The sequence below is a fragment of the Orcinus orca genome, chromosome 15 (genome assembly GCF_937001465.1).
Source record: "Orcinus orca chromosome 15, mOrcOrc1.1, whole genome shotgun sequence".
Lineage (NCBI taxonomy): Eukaryota > Metazoa > Chordata > Mammalia > Artiodactyla > Delphinidae > Orcinus > Orcinus orca.
The window spans coordinates 74,447,344-74,469,253 of record NC_064573.1 but is presented as its reverse complement, the minus strand read 5'-3'; the positions used below and the strand labels follow the sequence as shown (position 1 = coordinate 74,469,253).

General features: G+C 45.7%; 1 protein-coding gene across 15 annotated transcripts in view; it reads right to left on the bottom strand.

The window, feature by feature from the left end:
* Nucleotides 1-4,115: 4,115 nt before the first annotated feature.
* The window catches only part of RPH3A (rabphilin 3A), a 286,320-nt gene continuing 268,525 nt past the window's right edge, over nt 4,116-21,910 (bottom strand). For all 15 annotated transcript variants that reach the window (XM_049698396.1, XM_049698398.1, XM_049698397.1 and 12 more), the window contains 8 exons: nt 20,074-20,148; nt 18,397-18,506; nt 14,456-14,582; nt 12,377-12,433; nt 11,523-11,677; nt 8,202-8,283; nt 6,780-6,876; nt 4,116-5,740 (listed from right to left, as the gene is read on the bottom strand). In XM_049698396.1, the coding sequence (XP_049554353.1) occupies nt 5,610-5,740; nt 6,780-6,876; nt 8,202-8,283; nt 11,523-11,677; nt 12,377-12,433; nt 14,456-14,582; nt 18,397-18,506; nt 20,074-20,148 (834 nt within the window). In that variant the 3' untranslated portion in view covers nt 4,116-5,609. The remainder of the gene's footprint in view (nt 5,741-6,779; nt 6,877-8,201; nt 8,284-11,522; nt 11,678-12,376; nt 12,434-14,455; nt 14,583-18,396; nt 18,507-20,073; nt 20,149-21,910) is intronic.

The window sequence follows — 21,910 nt, the reverse complement described above, 5'->3', positions numbered from 1 at the left end:
CCCCTGCTCTCTGAGACTTACTCTGCCTTTATCCAGCCCCCTAGAACATCAGGCCTTTCTTCAGACTGTTCTGAAAATGTTGCTTTTCAACCCAGCTTAGTACCTCACCCAAGAGAAGTCATAAGTAAAAACTTTTGGGGGGGTTTCCTTTGTCTTTTTTTGTTACCTACAAAATTGGTTTATGGTCTCCTATGATCTTTACAGCAGTACCTGCATATTATAAAAAGAAACATGTCAGAAAAATCAGGGAGCATAAAGACCATCCAGGATCCTAAACTTTGAAGACTACATCTATAAACATTTTGGTGGAGATCTTTCCAGATATTTTTTTCTAGGCTAACGCACACACACATACACACAAACTCTAACCATGTGTCTATTTTTTGTTAAACGACATTGTCCTATTACTTTTCCCCCTTTTGATTAATAGACTTTATTTCCTAAAGAAGTTTTGGGTTTAAAAACTAATTGAAGTACAGAGTTCACTTATGTCCTCTCTCCTTCCACCCATAGTTTCCCCTGTTATCAAATTTGGTGTGGTACATTTGTTGCAAGATGAATTGATATTGACATGTTATTATTAAATAAAGTTCAAAGTTTACTTTAGGGTTCACACTACGTTGTACATTTTATGGGTTTGCCAAATCATAATGTGTTGTCTCCACCAATTATGAAATCATTGCAGAATAGTCTCACCTGTTGCTCCACGATCTCTGAGATTAGATGTTTCTTCTCTTCTAATATATGCATTCAGTGCTAAAAATTCTCCTCTAAGCACTGCTTTCACTGTGTCTCTAAATTTTATTTTATTTTTTCTTTTCCTTGAGTGTAAAATATTTTTTCAATGTCTCTTGAGACTTTTAGACCCATGTGTGTGTTAGAAGTGTGTTATTTAATCTCCAAAGACGTTGGAATTTTCCAGATCTTTCTTTTCTTGATTTCTTGTTTAATTCCATTGTGGTAAAGAGCATACCTTGTATGCTATCTATGCTTTTGAATCTGTTAAGGTGCGTTCTATGGCCCAGATGGTAGTCTATCTCGGTGAATATCCCAAGTGAGCTTGAAAAGAATGTGTATTCTGCTGTTGTTGGGTGAAGTAGTCAGTGCCAATCACCCTTGTCTTAACCAGCTCATCAATTAATTGACACTCCCCACTCCTTCTGTATAACATAATGACTTAATGCCTAAGGCATGTGGAACCATGAAGGGGATGGACATTCATCTATGTGACACTCTATACATACAGTTGGAATGTATGTTTATCAAAGATTCTGTTTGCTCCCAAATGCTTTTTGGGCAATCGTACTTGTTAATGAAATATATACTTTTGACAAAATATATGTAAACAAATCCGACATGAGTGCGAAAGCTATCTGTCCTTAGAAAACCAGCACTGAATTCTTTGTAAAGATGTAATAAAGCCTAGTACCATAAAACAGTGCAGAGAATTAGGTATGAGTGAGACAACTCTAAAAGAACTGAGGGCATAATTGGAAAAATCCAGAATTAGGCCCTCATGTCTTTGCAGGTGACTTTACGTTCTTGTTTTCTTTAAAGAAACAGGAACAGGAAATTATAGATGGCTCATTCTTGTGTGTTTTATGCAAAACACATAATGCAGGACTGCAGTCAGGGGATCTGCCCTCAACGAGGTCTAGGTCTTCTTTGAATGACTGGGAAATGAACGCATTATTTGTGGGCCCGGGGGACCACAAACGATGTCCTGCCTATACAGTTGAAGACCCACAGGAGGAAGGGACTTGCTCAAGCTCACATATCGTCCCCATTTTCCAGATGAGGAAACCGAGACTCAGAGAGGTTAGGTTCCACAGCTAGTAAGTGACAGTCAGGATCTGAATGTTGCACTGAGTGGATTAAAAAGCTGGTGTGCTTTTCTGGTCAGGTGATTTCTACCACACCACATTGCCTCTTACACTATGTTTGGTTTCAGTGGGGAAAAAAAGAAAATTAGTCAAGTTAGGTGTACTGATATTTATGAAAACTTTCCTCATGTGTATTCATCTCAGCCTGTTAAGCATGTCCCACGCCGAGGGAAGGAGATCTACCATTTCAGAGGTGGAAATTAGGCTTCTTCTCAGCTGCCTATGACTGACTGGCGGTGGCTGCCAGGGGTAGACTGCTGTGTTGAGAAGAATGCAGATGCTGCTAGTGGGTTCTGTGGGAAAAATGCCATATTGATTAGTGATCCACCATGAGCACAGGGAAAGAGCGCAGCAAGTAGGGTTTCCTGCCATTCCGAAAGGCCTGTGTGGCCCTAGCTGGCACCCCTCTCCACTTAGTGGCAGCTGACTGAATCGTAGGTAAAATGATGGACTTTTAGGGCAGTGGTTTGCAAAGTCACGATAGAGGTGGGAAGCCCAAGCCATCAACCAGGAAATATTTTCAAATATACCTCTGGTCCCCGGGGTGTAGCAGAATCTGCAGGAAGGGGCGATGGTGGCAGGGAGAGCATGGGTAGTTTGAAAAATATATCTCCCCAGGTGATTCTAATATGCCAACTTCTGCCCCCAACAGTGAGAACCACCCTTCTGGGAGTGAGAAAAGGAAATTGCCTCAAACTTGGCATGGAAGAGAAATTTCCGTTGGATGGAATTGTCAGCTCCTTCTGAGAAGCAACCAATCTTCCTGATGAGTTGCTTAAGCTCTTTTGATGTAAGCTGAAAATCTCACTTGTAGTGAGTTTAAAAATCCTTCTGGAAAGTTAGTTACTCACTAGCTCACTTTCAGGACTGTTGAGAATCTCAAGTAAGGGGTCATTTCTGAAAAGGCTCATCGCAGGATGGAAAGTGCTTCAATATAAAAGAGGTGTTTGGTGATCTGCCTTCTTATCATCAGTGCGTTAAGAGCATTGCACAGGGGATCCAACGATCTAGCTCCTTTCCTGGCACTGCAGCCATGAGATGTTGGATGTGCCCATTCCCTTCTCTGGGCTTTGGGTTATTCATCTGTCAGATAAGTGAGCTGACTGAACCAGGCTCTGGCTCAACTCTGTGGTCTCTTTCAGCCTTGAAATTATCTCATTCCATGACCACTAGGGAGTTTTCCCCAAGGTTGGGTTAGTCGGGAAAAGATGAGGATGCTGCCTTCTTATTGGGTGGACACCAGCAAAAAGCATTCTTCCAGGAGGGCGTGAGGTCAGTCAAGTTGGCTGGAGCCCACCTTTCCAAGATGATATCCATCAGAAAGCAAACTTCACGGGGCCAGGGACCGCATCTGCCTTGTTTACTGCTGTATCCCCAGTGGCTGGAACATGGTAGATGCTCATTAACTACTGACTATCCAGGTACGTCATGTGTGTTGGTGGGGAGAAAAAGCTTCCAGAAACCAGAGAGGAAAAACCCAGGCCATCAGTTTTCCTGGATATTCCTACTTTATTTTTGGCTACATCATCACAAAGAAAGGCGATGGGTGGTTCTGCATGCACCAGAGGGCGTGTGTGTGTATGTGTGTAGTGTGTGTGTGTGTGTGTGTGTGTGTGTGTGTATGTGTGTAGTGTGTGTGTGTGTGTGTGTATGTGTGTAGTGTGTAGTGTGTGTGTGTGTGTATGTTCTAGCAGGAAGGTGCTTACATTTACCAGGGAGGGGGCGCGCCTGGACAGAGGCACTGTGAGCTAGCCGCATGCTGAGTCCAGCACCAATGCCAGCGTTAGGCCTGGGAGACACAGCCAGCATGCTTTCTCCTAAGGGCAAACCATGAACAGGAGGCGGGCTGAGAGTGGGCACTCCAAGGGGGCCACTGGAGAGAGAGGGTCAGGAGGGAAGATGGCAGCCAGGAAGCTGCTGGCCATCGTGGAGAAGGCGAAATACCTGGGGTCTAGAAAATGGTTATTCAAGGCAAGAAATCAATGACTTCCAATGACTTGTCAAGGGAGCTAGGGGTGGAGGGCCCAGAAATGGAAGGTTAAAAGATGTGTGTTTGGAGAAAGTGAGAGTTTTAGTGTCCCTCTGGCTACTTCTATAGATAATGGTGGGGTACTGGAGGGGGGGCAATTTTCATGAAGGAAGACTGACTGGCAATTGGGAAGAATCAAACCTTTCTCACAGGGCACTGAAAGCGACCTAACCGTGAACCTTATAATGTTTGTCCTCGTTGCCTTTTCCTCCTTTGAAAAAAAAATTTTTTTTCTTAATTTTTAGGAAGAAAGACTGAACAATTCATGATGGAACAAAAGCCTTTGGTGTCAGGATCTGTCACTCTCTAAAGTTTTATGTCCATGATGGTGTTTTGTTCTCCTGACACAATGAAGAGGGTGCAAGAGATAGAGAGACAGAGAGACCAGAGGCGATTCTGAGTGAGAGACAGGATGCAAGAGAGTCTGAGAGAGAGAGAGAGAGAGAGAGAGAGAGGGGTGGGGGTGGGGGTGGGGGTCATTTGTTCATTTAGCTAAGAGCAAAGGAAGGAGAAAGGCTAGGGGCTTTGGAGAGGCCTCCTGGAACCCAGACCTCTGGTTTAAGCACGTTCTGCGCCCACTTGGGGAGGCCAGGGGCTGAGAAAGCCCCTCTACGGGGTGGCTACACAGCTTGCAGGATGCTGCCATGCACCCAGGGCAGCGCCAGCAGCAGCCCAAGGCCCGAGGACACCCGGCTCTGCCAAGGGGAGAAGTGGGTGGTTGTAGAAGCTTAGACCTACATGGAAGTTCAGGGATTTGCCAGTTTCTCAGCATTTGCTGGTCAGGCTGATGAGAGGCGGCGAGGTGAGGCTGTGTTAAGATACACTTTTCTGCTTTTGCTATTTTACCCCCTCAGAGAGGGAGAAAGGAGAAGGGGCAAGAGGTGGGAGTAGAGAGAAGAGGTGAGAGGGTGAGGAAGGGAGCGGTGAACGTGGCCTTGGGCTAAGGGAAGGGGAAAGAGGAGAGGGGGGGAGGTGGGTGGTAGAGAATGGGAGCTCGTTTCTGCTAGGAAGCAAATAGGGGACATCCTGAAAGGGGGGGGGCTACCCAGTTCCTTTGGGTATTCTGCATGGTCACTTCTTGATGCACCTGGAGCCGGGAGGGTGTGTTCCTAGTCACCGGGGAGTTTAAACATGGGGGTCTGTTTTGTGGCAATTGGGGTGTATGATGTGAAGAGGTGGAGGGACCTGAGATGCTCTATTTCTGCCCAAATGCTTATCCTCACAGCCTTGTCTGGCTCTGCTGACAACTGAGGGTATAGGTGGATGTCGACATAGGAAACAAGTTGTGCGTGTGTGTGTGTGTGTGTGTGTGTGTGTGTGTTATGTGCGTGTGTCCAAGGCCAGGAGGGTCTAAAAACAGTCCTAAATGATGAAGGGCCTCTGTAATTTACCCAGGCTGAGAGGTTGTTAAATTAACAACCTCCTTGTGAAAAATCTCCCCATCCCCATCCCTATGGCTCCATCCTGGAGGGATCAGAGAGGGGCTGCATTCAGAGCCCGCATCGCAGTGTTGAGGAGAGGGGAGGTTTTTGGTGGCAATGTCCAAGGTGCGGGGGAGACTTCAAAGGCAGGCTCCAGGAGTGATGGGGTTGGGGGAGGCGTAGAGAAGAGAGACCAGAGTGCAACGGGCAGCTGGGACAGGCTGTGGGGTGACGGGGCATGGGCTGGGGCATGGAGGTGGGGACCTGGGCGCCATCCTAATCGCTTGACACGTGGTTCTCATTCTGTAGCTGGTGCCAGCGTTCTATCTTCTTGTCCTTGTTTTTCAGACACTCGTACCAGTGTTTTAAGCGCTCTCCCTTGGCTGAGATCCCCAGCTGGCAGCCTCCTGGAGGACAAGATGGGAAGATAGGGGCAGGCAGTCAGAGTGGAAGGATGCACAGGAATCTCATTCTGGACCCAAGTGTCTAGTTGGGGAAAAACTGCCACCAAGCAGTGACCCACCCCCGCTCCAGCCACTTGGGATCCATTCTCTCTGGAGGTTGTGGTTATGATGTTATTATTACTACTGGCTTTCTCTGCCTACAGACTACCTACTCAAGAACCTGCAATGGCTCCCTACTGTGGCATCAAGTCACAACTTCATTGTCTATTTTTAAAGACCTTCTTTAAGTCATCAATCCACTCACTGAAATTCTCTCTCACTACTTCTGGTACTCATCATCTATTTCCAGAGTCAGTTTCATCACCCTGCTCAATCCTGCCTGCACATCTTTGCTCTTGCTGTATCCGTTGTCTGGAATTCCCTCCCTACTCCACCTGTAATGACTCCTACTCCACCTCATTATTTGGAGGGGGACTGGGAACAGGAGAACCTTCATTCTGGACTTGCAAATAGATTAAGGAGACTTCCTTTGCACCCTATTTTCTCTTTTCCTTTTTCTTTTTTTTTTTTTGCGGTATGCGGGCCTCTCACTGTCGTGGCCTCTCCCCTTGCGGAGCACAGGCTCCGGATGCACAAGCTCAGCGGCCATGGCTCACGGGCCCAGCCGCTCCGCGGCATGTGGGATCTTCCCGGACCGGGGCATGAACCCGTGTCCCCTGCATTGGCAGGTGGACTCTCAACCACTGCGCCACCAGGGAAGCCCTACACCCTATTTTCTGCAGAGGCCACACGCTCCACTCTTCTGTAATTTAATTATTCTGCTGGAGGTGATTTGTTCAGCAAATAACCAATCGTGATCCAATCTTCCCAGCTTTGTAAGCCAAATTGGACCCAAGTGAGGACCATGGGTCCCGACTTAGCGTTTGGACAATGTAATTACCAAAGTAAAGCAGTGCCCTCAACCCTGTGCATCCCTGGGTAAGGCTCCCCCCTCCTGGGAGGATAGAGGATAGGGTTTTCCCCGGGAGCTGGGAGCACTCACCGATGTAATCATTGGACTTGCCAATGTCATAGTCCCAGACTGAGATGTCCAGTGACTTCTTCGCCAGGTCACTATGTTTGATGTCGTAGAAAAATTCCTAGATGCAGCAGAGGAAGACATGTGAGTGACAGGGTTCTCTGAGCCTTCGGCATCGGAAGCTAAGAGGCTGAGTCTTAGGGGTTCATGGACCAAGAGGAGGACCTTGTACTGGGTATCTGGAATCAAAGGGGCCTTTACCCCAGGCCTGAAGAACCCCTCTCAACTAACACTCCATATAATAAAGCCCCCCAGACCCTATAATTCTCTTTTCAATGACACTGCTTGAAGTTGAGAAGACTGGTGGGGTGTTTCTAAGAGGGCTGGTCCTGGTCAAGTTTCCTTAAAGGCAGATAGCCATGAACTCAGTCCTTCCATTCTGATAGCTTCTGAAGTGGTTTTCCTCACTCTCCATTGTTCAGAGATTAAAGATAGTTGAGGGTTAGGTGCCTATGTTTTCAGATAATCTGATTTTGTCAATAACTCTTCTGCCTAATCACAAAATTCATTCCTGTTCATCTTTAAAACGAACAAGGAAGCAAAAAAAAAAAAAAAAAAAAAACCCCACAAAAACCCATAACCAAAAACTTGTTATCTATCTACCCAAGAATGACCACTGTCAACATTCCCCATGTGTGACCATACTGGTGTCTGTTTTGAAAAATTAATATGAATTTTATACCATATGAAATATATGAATATTGTATTATAGAAATATAATATGAATATACTGTACTGTGGCTTCCTTTTTCCATTTTATAACATATGGTAAAAACCAACTTTGTATGTTAGCAGGTTTTTTTTCCTACATCACCACTTTATTTTTATTTTTAATTGTTTTTCTGCATCACCACTTTTATGGCTTTGTCTAAGAGCTGTGTGGCTGGACCTAACCTAGTGCTCAACATTTGAGTATTTAGATGCCTGACAAGTCAACAGTGTGAATACAGAGGAATAAGCACATTCAATGGGTATCTAGATAGTGGCTTTAGCAGGACTGGATGCACTGAGGATGGAGGGAGAGGGAGAGGGAGAGGGCAGTGGCAACTGGGTGGGTGGTAAAGGGGACAACTGCCCCTATTTATTTGCTCAAATATCAGTATTATATACTATTAGAGTTGGTAAAGACATTGGTAAAAGACATTAATTCATTCTCTCTCCAAATATAGTGTCTTCCCTATGACATTCCAAATCTATAGGCTTTTGTTTTAGGCTTGATTTCCTCCAATGATGAGGAACTCATTCCTTCTTTAGATAATTCAAGCTGATCTATGTAAGAAAAAAATTTTTTTTTTTTTGTGCTTTACAACTTTCTAGCAGGGAATTTGTTCCTCCCTCACATATAGGAACTATCCCAGAGCATGGCAAAAAATGGGGCAGCCTTACCTCATTAAATTCAGGATTCAACGTTTTCTTCTTAATTTGAGTCTTATGTTTGGCTTTCTTTCCCATATCTGGTTTCAGCCAGCTGAGAGGAGACATGAGAGGCTATTATGGATGAAGTTTAATGAATAAGAACAGCCTCTTAATGACCCCAAAGGTCCTCCCAGTGTCAGGAGAATAATGAACAGATCAGAAAGTGAATCAACATTAATGATGACCAATGTGCATCAGAGCATCTACTTGGTGCCAGGCATTACCTAAGCACCTTATGCATATTTAATCCTCAACAAACCCATTTTTGGGTACAACCCAAAAATAGATGGTACAACCACCCATTTACATATAAGGAAACTGAGCGTTCAGAGTGAAGTTGAGACATGTGCCTCTGGTCACACAGCTGGGGACTCAACCCAGCTGTTGCCTCTGGAGTCTGTGCTCTTAGCTAGGACTTTCTCCCAATGGATCATTGAGAACCTGGAAGACGGTGCCTGGGGCTTCACTACTGATTATCTCTTAAGCTGCCCCCAGGTCCTGGGGAGATGATGAGGATATGGACAAAAGGGAGAAGATGCAAATCTGATTACGATCAGTCTCCTGTTCAAAACTATTCCATGGCTCTCCTTTGACCTAAAGGTGAAGTTCAAAATCCTTAATGTGGCCTTAAGGCTCTACGTGGTTGGGTCCCTGCTCCTGTCCAGCCTGATCTTGTGCCACGTGCTTCACCCCACACCCCATTCACTCTCCTTTCCATCCCAGGGCCTTTGCACATACTATTTCTTCTGCCTAGAAGGCTCTTCCCCCAGTGTGGACACAATGCATGACACGTAGTAGGTGCTCAATCAACATTTTCTGGACGAATAAATAAAATGGGCTAAAAACTCTTAAGAGTTAGGACAATTGGATTCTGATGCAAGCTGTCACTAGCTGTGCAACTCTCAACATGAGTGTAATTTCGGCATGCCTCAGCGTCCCAATCTGTAAAGAAGGCAAACTTTTCTTTCTCACTCACAGAACTGCTTTTGAGGATAATCTGAAAGAAGAGATACAAAAGGGGATTTGAAAGGTACCAGATGCTGAACAAAAATAAAGGGCAATTCTGACTTTAAAAAACTTTGTTGGATCTTAAGTTGGTTAATGATCTCCTGTTTTCTTTTTTACAATGCCCACCAGGGCAGCTGATTCACTGGTGACCACTGCAACTCTACTTCTTCTGGAGGGTTGGGTAGATGAGAGAAGGGGTGGTGGGGAGAGTTATTTAAGAAAAACAATTTGCATGTGTCTGGGATTCAGTGGAGTACAGGACAGGAGCCCAGGAGCTAATGTTCTCTATTGGACCATGTGGGAAAATTAGAAAATTACACAAAATTACTCCTAGAAATCAAACGCGTTCCAGACATGTGTGTTCTTTTGTTAACTAAAATCCTCTTTCAAAGAAAATCTGGAGCAAAGTCCACTGTGGCCTGATTTGTAGCCATGACCTTAAGGGAAGCATTGATTTCTATTGTCAGAGGCAGTGCGGATGGGGGAAGGAGTGTCTCCCAGGTTGGAGAGATCATTAATAAACACTCTTTGCCATGAGTAAGATAGTGATAGTAATTATTTATACAATAATGGCAGGTATTTGTTGAGCACCGACTCCATGAAAATGTATCTCTCAGATCTCCAACTGCAGGGGGAGACTGACAAGCTGCTGGGCTCTGAATTCACCACTATGTTTTCATGTGGCCATGCTCCCCACAGGCTACTCTCAGCAAGTACCTGAGCCAGCAGCGACAGTAGGCAGCCCCATTTCTGGGAGATGCGGGGCTCCTCTAATAGGCGACTGCGCTCAAGGATTCCGCACCACAATGGTTGAAACTTAACAGAACTGCACTGCAGTCTAAGACTCTTCCTGCCCAACCATCCCCCCACTACCCCCCAGGAAGCAGACGTGCACCAGGCCTGTTGTCTCTATGGTCCTCCTCCAGCTCTCTCTCAATTTTCCTTCCCAGGCGCTTTCCCCAGCAAATCTCTTAGCATCTCATCTAGTCGTGGTGTCTGCTTCTTGGAGGACAGGACCAAATGACCAATACTACTCTTCCCATTTCATAGATGAGGACATAGAGGCCCAGAGATGTTAAGGCATGAGCCCAAGGTCACACAGCTGGAGAATATTGAAGACTATTGGATCTGGGATTCAAACCCGGGCAGTCTGGATCCAGAGCTCAGGCTCTCAACAACAACCACATAAACACACATTTTACTGCCACAAGCAAGGCAGAAGTCTATTCAGAGTAGCTAAATGTTTCTGTACCAGGCGTAATTTTATTCCTTTTGTATGGTATCTCATTTGAGCCTTATGGCCACTCTTGGAAATAAGTGGACTTGTTTTTTCCACTTTACCAATGAAGAATCTGAGGCTCAGAGACATCACATAACTTGCTTACAGTTACATAGCTGGTAGCTGGCAGAGATGGGAGGTGCATCCCATGTCTGATTCAATGGCGGCTTGGAGAATGTGCCTGAAGGGCCTCCAACTACAGGGAACATAAATGACCAAGGCCCCAGCTGCCGCGCTTGGAAATCCATGCCATGTTTGTGCCAAGCCACACTCCCAGCTGACTACCGAACATGGCAGGGATACCTATGGCAGGCCTACTCCTAGGAGACATGGGCCTCATGTGATGGCCAGTTTTGGCTTGAGGACTTCCTGATGGCTTTGCTGAACTTGCATCTGGGATGCTTCCACCCATCCCTCCCTCCCTTGTCCCTTCACTTAGGGTCAGACTCGAATGGCCGTCTAACTGCTGTCCCATTTCCCCTGACTCTCCCCCTACTTTCCCTCACACAGGCATTTCTCCTCTGTTTAATCCCCTCTTGGCATCTTCTCAGAGGACCCAGAACACAAAGTCTCTCTTATTCCCCATGACTGAGATAACTGGAATAACCCCAAAGCCTAAGGTCTTTTCTTTGAGCATTTCCAGACTGAATCCAGAAAAAGTCAGGTTGCTTCTTTGGTGGTGGGGCTCTGGACTCTGGAGGGATGTGTTGCTGATTCCCAGGTGCTACAAATGGGATTACTGTAACCTTGCTGACCACCCCTCTCCCACAGGAGGAGAGCCACAAAACTTCTCACATGGGTGGGTGACACACCAGGCTGACTGAGACTCCAGACTCACACTCACCGGTTCTGGGCATCCGTCTCACTGTGTGACCTTGGGCAGGTTCTTTGCCCTCTCTGGGCCTCAATGTACAATGATCTTGGGGAAGCTCTCTGGTTCTCTCTTTGCAAGGATCTAGGACCCCCCTCTGGGGCCCATTTATAGTCCCCAGACATTGACTCACAGTTTGACGAATGGATCTGAGTAGCCATTGGCGTCCATGGCCGCCAGGTGCACGCAGCGTATGATGCCCACAACGAGACCTCCCTGCTGTGTGCTGTACATGAGGGACACCAGGATCTTGCCGCGTTCCTCTGTGTCACCAATACGCTCCACCTGCTGCAGTAGGAGAAGAGGGTGTGTGGGCCTAGGAGGGAAGGGGTCTGGGCAACGTGGATGGCGATCATTAAAGAGAGAGTCTGTGGAAAGTAGGAGGAGGTGGGCCAGTGCTAGTGCAATCAGCACTACAGACAGAAGACACCCCAGACTCCAGGGAGGAGCAAATGATGAAAGCCACGGGGCCCAGTCCTAGGCACATGGGGGCCAATGGCTTTACTCTTAGACACGGACTGACCCTGACTCTGATCATAGGCTGAGCTTGACCCTGATTCCAACGTGACTCAGCTCAGACTCCCCCCATCCACCCAGTTTTCTCAAAAGTGCAGTCCTTGGGGCCGAGGGCATGGTTGTGAAGCCAAACTCCAGCCTCTGCCAGACACACAGCTCAGAGAACCTGCCCTACATCCCCATGGAGGGAGCGTGGCATTGCTCGAGTGCAGCAGAACTGCCAGCAGAGCTTCTGCCAAGGTCAAGGGTGTTTCTCGGTTATGAGAGGATGGGGCTTCCCCCACCTTGGGGGCTCCAGGTGTGAAAAGCATGCTCCTGGTCTCATGTTCTAATGCCTTGGGCAAGGGCACCTCTCATGGTGAACCAACAGGCAGGTGGTTTGGGGTAAAAGAGTGGGAAAGGGGCCAGGGAGGGAGAGAAAAGGGAGATGCCAGACCCCGACTGTGGCTTCAACACCCACTCAGCACTCACCTCCTCCTCATAAAGGGCCATGCCTCGGGCTGACCCGGTGGTTCCAGCACGCTTCATCTTGAGGAAGGAGACAGAAAGGAAAAATAACATTGTCAATGGGGCTCATCTCCCTACACAAGAAAAACCAGAAACACCTTCTCCCCTCCACTGGCATCCAGAGCCATGAGGATGGGTTCTCCAAGCTTCTGTGGCCCTCCAGCTTTCCCCCATTCAGCTAAAATGTATATAACATTAACCATTTGAGAGACCATGTTAATGCACAACAGCCTATTGACGTAGGTTGTATTACTATCCCCATTTTACAGATGATGACACTGAGGGTCACAGTGGTTAAACCACTTGCCACAACCAATAAGTGGCAAAGTAGCCCATACACAAAACAGATAAGATTTTGTCTGCTCTGGATGAAGTGGCACAGGGGCCACCAGGTGCTTCTTCCCCCATGGCTCCTAAGGCCTTTTGCAGGATTCTAAGGCTCTGGGGAACACAATGTGAAAAGCACTGGTTAAATCCAACCTCTCCACTTTAGAAATGAGGAAAACTGAAGTCCAGAGGAGAGGGGTCAGAGCTTATGAGGTCCCTGTCCTTAGTGGGGCATAAGAGGGGAGTTGGTGGTGGGAGGTTTAAGAGCAAAGGAGATGATCAGCAGGGTTGTGGGGCCAGTGCGGGCCTGTCCTGCCACCTCTGTGCCTCTGAGGCTGGCTGCGTCCATCACAGTGAGATGGCAGACCCAGGAGCTGACCAACTGGACTCACTGAGTGACGGAAGGATGACAAAGCCTGAAGAGCCAACTGTTACCAGGCAAAGACCCAGAGGAAAGGCTTCATTCCTAGGCACATCTAATGATTTATTGGGAGCCTGGCATTCGGTGTAAATTCTTCCTTGCAATTCTCCCTGTTTTGTCTTCCTTTGTCTGTGCTATAAAATATGGTGCAGCACACAGATAGTCCATCCTCAGGCTGGCCATCTGGTGGGAGGATGCTGCAGGAGTCCCCCTCCCACCCCCCACGGCTTCCCAATGGGGCGCTGGCCCACTGCCCAGGGGGAGCAGGCACGCAGGTCATTGCAAGAAAGCTGGGCTCTGGCTGGTGCCTGAGAACACGGTCCCTGACTTGCGGCATGACCTTGGCAACTCGCTCCTCTTTTTGGGCCCTAGGTGGCTCAGATGTAAAAAAGGGTAGGTTGGATTATGTCTAAAAATACAGATTGCTAGGTCTCACCCTATCTTGCTAAGTCAGAATATCCAGGGAGATCCCCCACAGAATCTATTTTGTAAACTCTGGTTTTAAAATCTCTAGTTGATTCTGAGGTGTAGCCCAATTGGACAACCTCGATTTGGTTCTTGTTCTTTCTCAAAAGGTGAGTATCACATCTAACAGTAACAGTTTTAATGCTTTACATGTACTTTTACATTAATCCTTAAAAGACCCTATGAGGTTGGTACTATATTATCCCATTTTACAGACAAGAAAACTGAGGCACAGATAGGTTAAGTCATTTGACTCAAGTTATACTATAAGTGGCAGAAACTGGGACTCAATCCCAGTCTGGCTCCAGAGCCCATGCTCTTAAGCGCTATGGTATCCTGCCTCCTGTGTATCTCTATGATTCTTTATGACTTCTTGACTGACAGGTGGCTAAGGCAGTATTATTTACTATAATAACAACAGTTAATTTATGAGTGCTTATTAGGTACTAGGTTCTGCCTCCTATGAGGCAGGTGCTGTTGTAACACCCATTTTAGAGACAAGAAAAACTGAGGCCCAGAATAGTTCAGACCCTTGGTGAAGGCCAGGGAGCAGGGAAACGGCAGAGCTGGCTTTGAACCCAGGCAGGCCACTCTGCCACACCACTCTGACCTTCAGAAGTGATGCTAACACAGGGTTGGTAGAAGGCATAGCCAGGATGCAACCCCCATGTTCTGACCTGAAATCTTCACCCTCCCTCCAACAGCTGCCAAAGTCCCTCTCCTGTCTGGCACCCTACAGATCTATCACATCCTTTACAGCCCCAAAAGAAGGCAGCACCCACCTCTCCAACTCTTCTTCCCCATTGAACCCTTGGGGCAAAGGCACTCACCGGGATCACCCGCTCCAGACAGATATTGAAGTTCTTCCTCTGGTTGGGCTTCAATTTTTTGAGCGAGAATCTGGTCTCACCGATAAACTCGTTATGGCCAAATTTGTCCTCATCACAGACAGAGATCCTGCGATTGACATAAAGGATGGAGAAAGAAAGAAGAGCATATATTGAGCTCCTACTATGTACCAAGAGCTCTGATTGATGCTGGCAAGGAACGTGTAATGTGCACAGGAATAATACAACTTCATATTTATTGAGCACTAGTCCAGGTACTTCTAATTTCTTCTTGATCACAGTATAACTTAACAAGCAATAACATACACAAATCTTAAATTCCTAGCTTGTTGGATTTTTGAATTTGCATACACCCATGTAACTACCACTCAGATAGATCAAGATACAGAACACTCCAGCTCCCAGAAGACCCTCATGATCCCTCCTAGTCACTACCTCCCTCAGAGATAATCACTATCTTGTTCTCTTGGCAAGATTCAGTGTCTTGTTTTTGACTTACATTTAAATAAAATCAGATGTATACCCTTTTACATTTGGTTTCTTTTGTTCAACATTATGTCTGTGAGATTCATCCATGTCTATAGTTATTTGTCCCTTTTTTGGTTGTATAGTATTCTATTGTGTAAATATGTTGTAATAATTTTGCTAATTATGGGCATTTGGTTTTGAGCCATTTCTAGCTGTTATGAATAAAGCTGCAATGGAACATTCATGTTCATGTCTTTTCTATATGCATAGATACATATTTCTGTTAGGTATCTTCCTAGGAGCAGAATTGCTGAGCCATGGACTACACACAAGTTTAACCTCAGTAGAAACTTCTAAACAGTTTTCCAAAGTGATTCCACCAGTTACACTCCCACCAGCAGTTTATGCAGGCTCTGGTTGCTCTTCATTCTAACTTCGATTTTGTCGGTCTTTAATTTTAGCCATTCTGAGTGGGCCATAGTATCTCCTTGTAGTATGAATTTATTAGTATTCCATAAGATGTTGTGGAAAAAACCCAAATGAACTTTTTGGCCAACCCAATACATTTCCCTGATGATTAATGAAGTTCAGCCCCCTTTACATCTACTTTATGGTCATTTCAGCATCATCTGTTGCAAAGTTAGGCTAGGAACTTAGCTGACTCTTCTCATTTAATTCTTTCTCCCCCCAGACCTCTGAGTTTCCCACTTTGGAGAGGAGACTGGGGCCCAGATATGTTGAATAATTTTTCCCCAGTAAGGGGCAGAACCAGAATTTGAAGCTCCTGATTTCCAGAACACTATATTGTCTTTTGCTATCTACTTTGCACAGCATTGAGTAGACCAGAGGCACAAAAAGGGGCAGGTCATGAGAAAGGTCCCTCAGGAGGCCAAAAGGACCAATCGAGGCATGATAATTCATCCTGACATATACTAAGAGGAAGAAAGGACTTTTCCCCCCATGGGGGACAGACAGGAACTAACAGCACCTTGCTTCTTGGCCATTAACATTTGTTGAACAAGGTTCAAAGTTCTGAAGGGTCAGAACACCCTCCTGCTGAGCCCCACACTGTACACAACTGGAGAAAGAAATTGTCTCCATTCAGCCAGTGGGGGTGTAAACACCACCATCCTTTCTGCAGGACAGTATGTCTCCAAAGACTCACGAATAATCACCATTTTTGACCTAGTAACGCCACTTCTAGGAATTTACCTTGAAGACATAAGTGAAAAAATACGTAACTACAAAGATCTTTACCACAGTTTTGTTTATAGTTGTGAAAAAGCAGAAATAACATAAGTATTCTATAATGGGAGGACTTCTCAAGAAAATTATGAAGTAACCCTAAAAATGTAACAGTATGCATTGAAAATAATGTTGTAATTGCTCATCAGGGAAATGCAAAACCACAATGCGACACCATTACACACCCGCCAGAGTGGCCAAAATGGAAAAGTGTTGATGAGGATGTGAAGCAACTGGAACTCCCAGACATTGCCGGTAGCAGTGTAAATTGGTGCAATCACTATGGAAAACTGGCAGTTTCTAATAAAGCTAAACATATACATACACCATGGCTCAGCCATTACACTCCCAGTTGTATATACAACAGAAATGTATGCAAGAAATAGCTACTAGAATGTTCCCAGCAGCACTATTTGTAATAGCCCCAAACAGAAAACCAACCAAATGTCAATTAACGGTAGAATGAATAAATAATATCGTGTTATATTCACACAATGGAATACTAAATAGCAATGAGAAAGAACAACCTACAAGTACCCACAACTCGGATGAGTATCACAAATATACTATTAACTGAAAGAAGACAGACATAAAGGAATTATGTGGTATGATTTCATTTGTATAAAGTACAGAACTAGATGAAATTAATTTTTCCTGTTAGCAGTTAGGGTAGTGAATCCCCTGGGGGAAAAGGTCCTCACTGGAAGGGGGCACAAGGGGAGGGCTTCTGTAGCCTGGGAATGTTCTGTTCTCTTAACCCAGTGTGTTCACTTGGTGAAAATTCATCAATCTGTACACTTTTTCTGTGTGCACTATTCTAAATGGATGTTATTACATTGCAATAAAAATGTTTGTTTCCTTAAAATAATATTGTAGCTGATAGGAATGTACTTGGAACAGCCCAGTTTGTATGCCTTGCCAAATTAAAAAGACCCACACCCCATATTCTGTGATCCAGCAAATATCCCTCCTTAGTTTCTGTCCCATATGAACACAAGGAAGCATGAAGAATGCTCATCGCAAATTTGTTTGTAATAGAAAAAAGGTAGAAGCTATCTAAATGTCTGTCCACAGGGAAGTGGATAAAGTGGTAAACAGTTACATAAAATTTTAAGACATGCCAACAATACCATATATTGTTTATAGATACATAATTAAGTAGCTGAAGCATAGGACACACTTGGAAATGATACCCATAGAATTCAGGATAGTGTTTCGCCCTGGGGAGGAAAGAAGAGAAAGGGGTGGGGGATGAAGTATACAAAAGGAGCTTCAATTTGCATCTGTAGTGCTTTATTCCTTACAAAAAAGAGCTGAAGCAAATACAACAAATATTAAGATTTTTGAAAGACTGAGTATTGGGTTCATGGGTATTTGTTTTTATTATATTCTATATTTTTCTGTATATTCATAACACTTAATAATAAAACACTAAAAAAATCTGTGATAGACCCATGCTATGGAGTACTCTGAAGCAGTTAAAAATTAGGTAGATCTAAATGTCTTCTCATGGCCACAGCCCCAAGGTATATTGTTAAGGAAAAAGACACGTTCCAGATATATTCAACATGATATTTCTTATATTGTAAACGACAGTGTGTGCGTGTATATATATATATATATATATATATATATATATATATATATACACATATATATATAGTGTATGTATGTATATAATGAATATACACACACTCACAGAAGGAGAAAGGCAACCCAGGCTGAGGGAGGGGACTAACATTTGAAAGCAGCTTTGTTTTCTCAATAATTCTTTACAAGAACAATGTACTCATTTATTACTTATATAATTTAAAATGCATTTTAATACACTGTAGAAGAATATGAAGTGGCGTCAGTATATTGTTAAGTGAAACTGGCTGATTACTTAATAGGATGGTCCATTTTTATAAACACTTTTAAAAACACTCAACTTTATTAAAAAAAAAAACTTTCGCACACACACACACACACAAACACATACACACCAATATACACACACGCTAAACCCAAATGTCCAGACACCAAGATGTTAACAGTTTCACTTATCTGTATTTTCCAAAAGTGTCTATCAGGAATATATATTGCTTTTTAGAAGAAAAAAAGAAACAAAAAACTACTCTGAGATGTTTTAAAGCGCTGCCCCCAGGAACCACGCATGCCTCAGTCTGCCCAGCCTCAGGCCCCTCTCTGCCCACCCTCCCGGCAAGCACCTGAGGGTCTTCCTCTGCATGTCTTCATCCGTGATGCCATGATAGACCAGAGTCTCATTCCAGATGGGATTTCGGGTGTTCCGCAGGGTTTTTGTACGAAGCTTGTTGGACTAGAACCCAGACAGACATCTGTCTCAGTGGGGAGTCAGCCCTGCAGCTCCATCCCTTGGGCTCATTTGCGATGGGTGGGTGACTTAGGAGTCCACTTCCCTCAGGAGTGTCCAGGGGCTCTGTTGCTCCCAAATGCATGTTCTCAGGGAGTGGGGTCATCCTCTAGGGTGCATCACCAACACTGGATACTGGGCCAGCCCTCCCTCCAGGTACTGGGCCCCCTCTTTGAACTCTTTATAAAGATTAGAAAGCAAAGATATTTTTCTTTGAGAAAAAGTATTGTTTCTAGGCCAGGGAAGCAGAAATGAGAGTCTCCCATTCCTAGGCAGTGAAGAAATAATTTCTGGGGATATTGGGATGGTCCCCTCTGTTTCCCCAGATAGCATCCTCCATGCCTGAAATTCCTTAGAGAGGACAAAAGTTTTCATTTTACTCTAAGAGAGAAGGTTAGAAACGCACCTGGTAGCCTGGTGCGAAATCTAATTCATTCTAACATGTAAGTGACTGATTGGATTCTTTGGCAAAGCAGGTTTGGATTTAGGAGTGGGCAAAGAAGTGGATCAAGGAGAAGCAAACGTCGCTGGGGAGTCAGAAGGAGTAGTGGCCAACAAGTTTGGCCATGGCCAGGTGGGACTGTCTTTCCTTGATCCAAACAAAAAAAGAGATAAAGTGTATGTGCCCGTGCGTGTGCGTGTGCGTGTGTGTGTGTCCTTTTTTGTCTTATGGGGCATTTGATACTTGCAGAGATTTTTTTTTTTTTTTTTTGCGGTATGCGGGCCTCTTACCACTGTGGCCTCTCCCGCCACGGAGCACAGGCTCCGGACGCGCAGGCCCAGCGGCCATGGCTCATGGGCCCAGCCGCTCCGTGGCATATGGGATCTTCCCAGACTGGGGCACGAACCCGTGTCCCCTGCATTGGCAGGCGGACTCCCAACCACTGCGCCACCAGGGAAGCCCTTGCAGAGATTTTTGAAAGGCATTTTTCTAAGATCATGTAACCAAGTATATAGGCAGCCTTGTTTTTAGGACATCCACGTCAAATTAACACAACAAAGCAAAAAATAAAGCCCAAGAAGGCACACGTCCATTTCCAGCCATGTGCTCTGAGTGGGTCAATCCAAAGAAAGGAGAATTAATCTCACTTTCCCTCCCAGAAAGGTGGAAGGGATGGGGGTAAATTTTCTCTTAATAATAGAACCTTTTCTCAAGTTATCTGGAAACAGTTAGTCATTTCTGTTGAGAGATGTTTGGCTGGGGCAAAAAATGGGTGGGGGAGGTGGACCATGGTCAGCACTGGGGAGCCCTGAAGGTGTTTGAGCAGGTCAAGGGCATAATCAGGGTATCTGCTTCTCTCCTGGATCCCAGGTTTCTGAGTTAGAGAAATGAGCAGAGCCCCTGCCTCTTGAAGGAGAATGGCTCTGGCCCATCCCTTACCCCTTGTAAGAACTTTGCCAATCAGGGAAGAGGGGGTTTGGGGAGGGCTATTTTAGGCTCTAAGCTGGGAACCTTGGGTGCTTTCCAGAGCCCATGTGCCCCCCTTGCCAAGAGGCCCAGGCCATATGGTACCTTGCTGGCTCCCGGCAGGAGGTGCAGCTTAACGTAGGGATCGGCCAAGCCATTGGAATCCATGGGCTTCAGTCCCTGTAAGAGAAGAAGGCAGTGGCGTGAGGGCCTGGGGAGGGCTGGGCGCTCAGCTATCACAGGCAATGGGCACAGCTATCACCCCATCCTGTGTGCTTCCCCTTGCAAAGAAAGAGAAGGGAAATGCAGTATCTTGAAATGAGCACTGGAATCCGGCAGACGGGGTTTAAAGCCTGGCCAAGTCACTTACTGGATGTGTGACCTTAGGCAAGTTTCTTAACCTCTCTGAGTCTCATTTTCCTCACCTGTCAAATGGGATGCTTCATGGGCTGGTGAGATTTAAACGTGATCCCACCGGTAAAGTGCTTGGCACAGTACCTGGCACACAGGAAGTGCTCCAACAAGGCTGGATTGTTATTGCTGGGATGGGAGGACATGTCCCAGAATGGGAGGGAGAGGAGGAAAGGCCAGCGAAAGGAGGCCTGAGTTCTGGCCCTGGCCCTTGCACTCACTTCTGAGACCGCAGTTTCTCCATCCGTATGATGGGGATCACAATCTCTGCCTGGCCCCCCTCACAGAGCTGGCTAAAATGGCTAAAATGGGCCACTGTGGGGGAGAGCAGTTTGTCCGGGGTAGGAGTTAAGCTGGGCTTGTTAACATGAGCAGTTCCAAAATTCCCGGGGCTCAGATACGCTCTGCCCATCCCCCTAGGCCCTGGCTGAGGCAGGTGTCTTATCTCTGGGCTCCCACTCTCTTCTCTCACAGCACTAATCCCCAATCCCATGTATCGTGCCCTGTGATCTCCGGGGACTTCAGTTTCCTCAGCTGTTCAGTGGGGCTGATCACAGACCCTGCTTCATGGGATTCTTGGAGGGTAAAATGAGATCTCATCTGTGAAGGCTGAACTCTGGCCCTGGCACAAGTTCAGTATGAACAACGTTTGCTACTACTAGGTGGGGAGAGGAGGCCACAAAGTGGGGTGCAAGGAGGAAATCTGGCCGGGTAGCCTAGAAGGTAAGAGCATAGGCTTTTGAGCTGGACAACACTGGTTCAAATCCCAGCTCCACCACTTCCTGGCTGTGTGATTTGGGCAAGTCCCTTAATCTCTCTGTGCCTCAATTTCCCCATCTATAAAATGAGAACGATGATGAAACCTTCCTCATAGGTTTGTTGTGAAGATTAAATGGGAAGAAATAATTTGTAGAAAGCCCCAGAGGGTATACTATACTCAGGAGATGCTATAGTGCTGGGTTCTTGTCCATTTCTCCATGAGGGCACAGTCTATTCTCGCTCATTTTAATATTCCCCAACATTTAGGGTAGTTCCTGGTACAGAGTAGGTACTTAATAAACATGTCTGGAATGTCTGTTTGGATTGGGAGGTTACAAATTGGCAGACGCTGTGTTTTTCAAATTTGAACTTGAACATCTTTGTTTGGGTCCTGCTCACATCAGTTTAGTTTACCAAAGTTACTACCATTCCCTAATGTCTCACATGTTTTTCTCATCTCTTTACCAGCCCAGCCCCTGAGCCGTTGAGTTTTCTGTACCCCTGTCGCAAGGGGGCTGTAATGGTGTGGCTTTCCCCCATTTCTGGAGCTGGAGATGGTTACATCTGGATTCAAATCCAGCTCTATCCCTTACCAGCTGAGTGGCCTCAGGCTTTAACTTTCTAAGCCTCAGTTTTCCCATCTGTACAATGGGGCTAATAATAATCTCTTCCTCAGAGGTTCCTATGAAGATGAAATAAGATAACGTAGGGCCTTACCTCACTGTGCTATTGGAGGGCACGTGTAAATGCATCTAAGTGCCTGCTGAAGAAG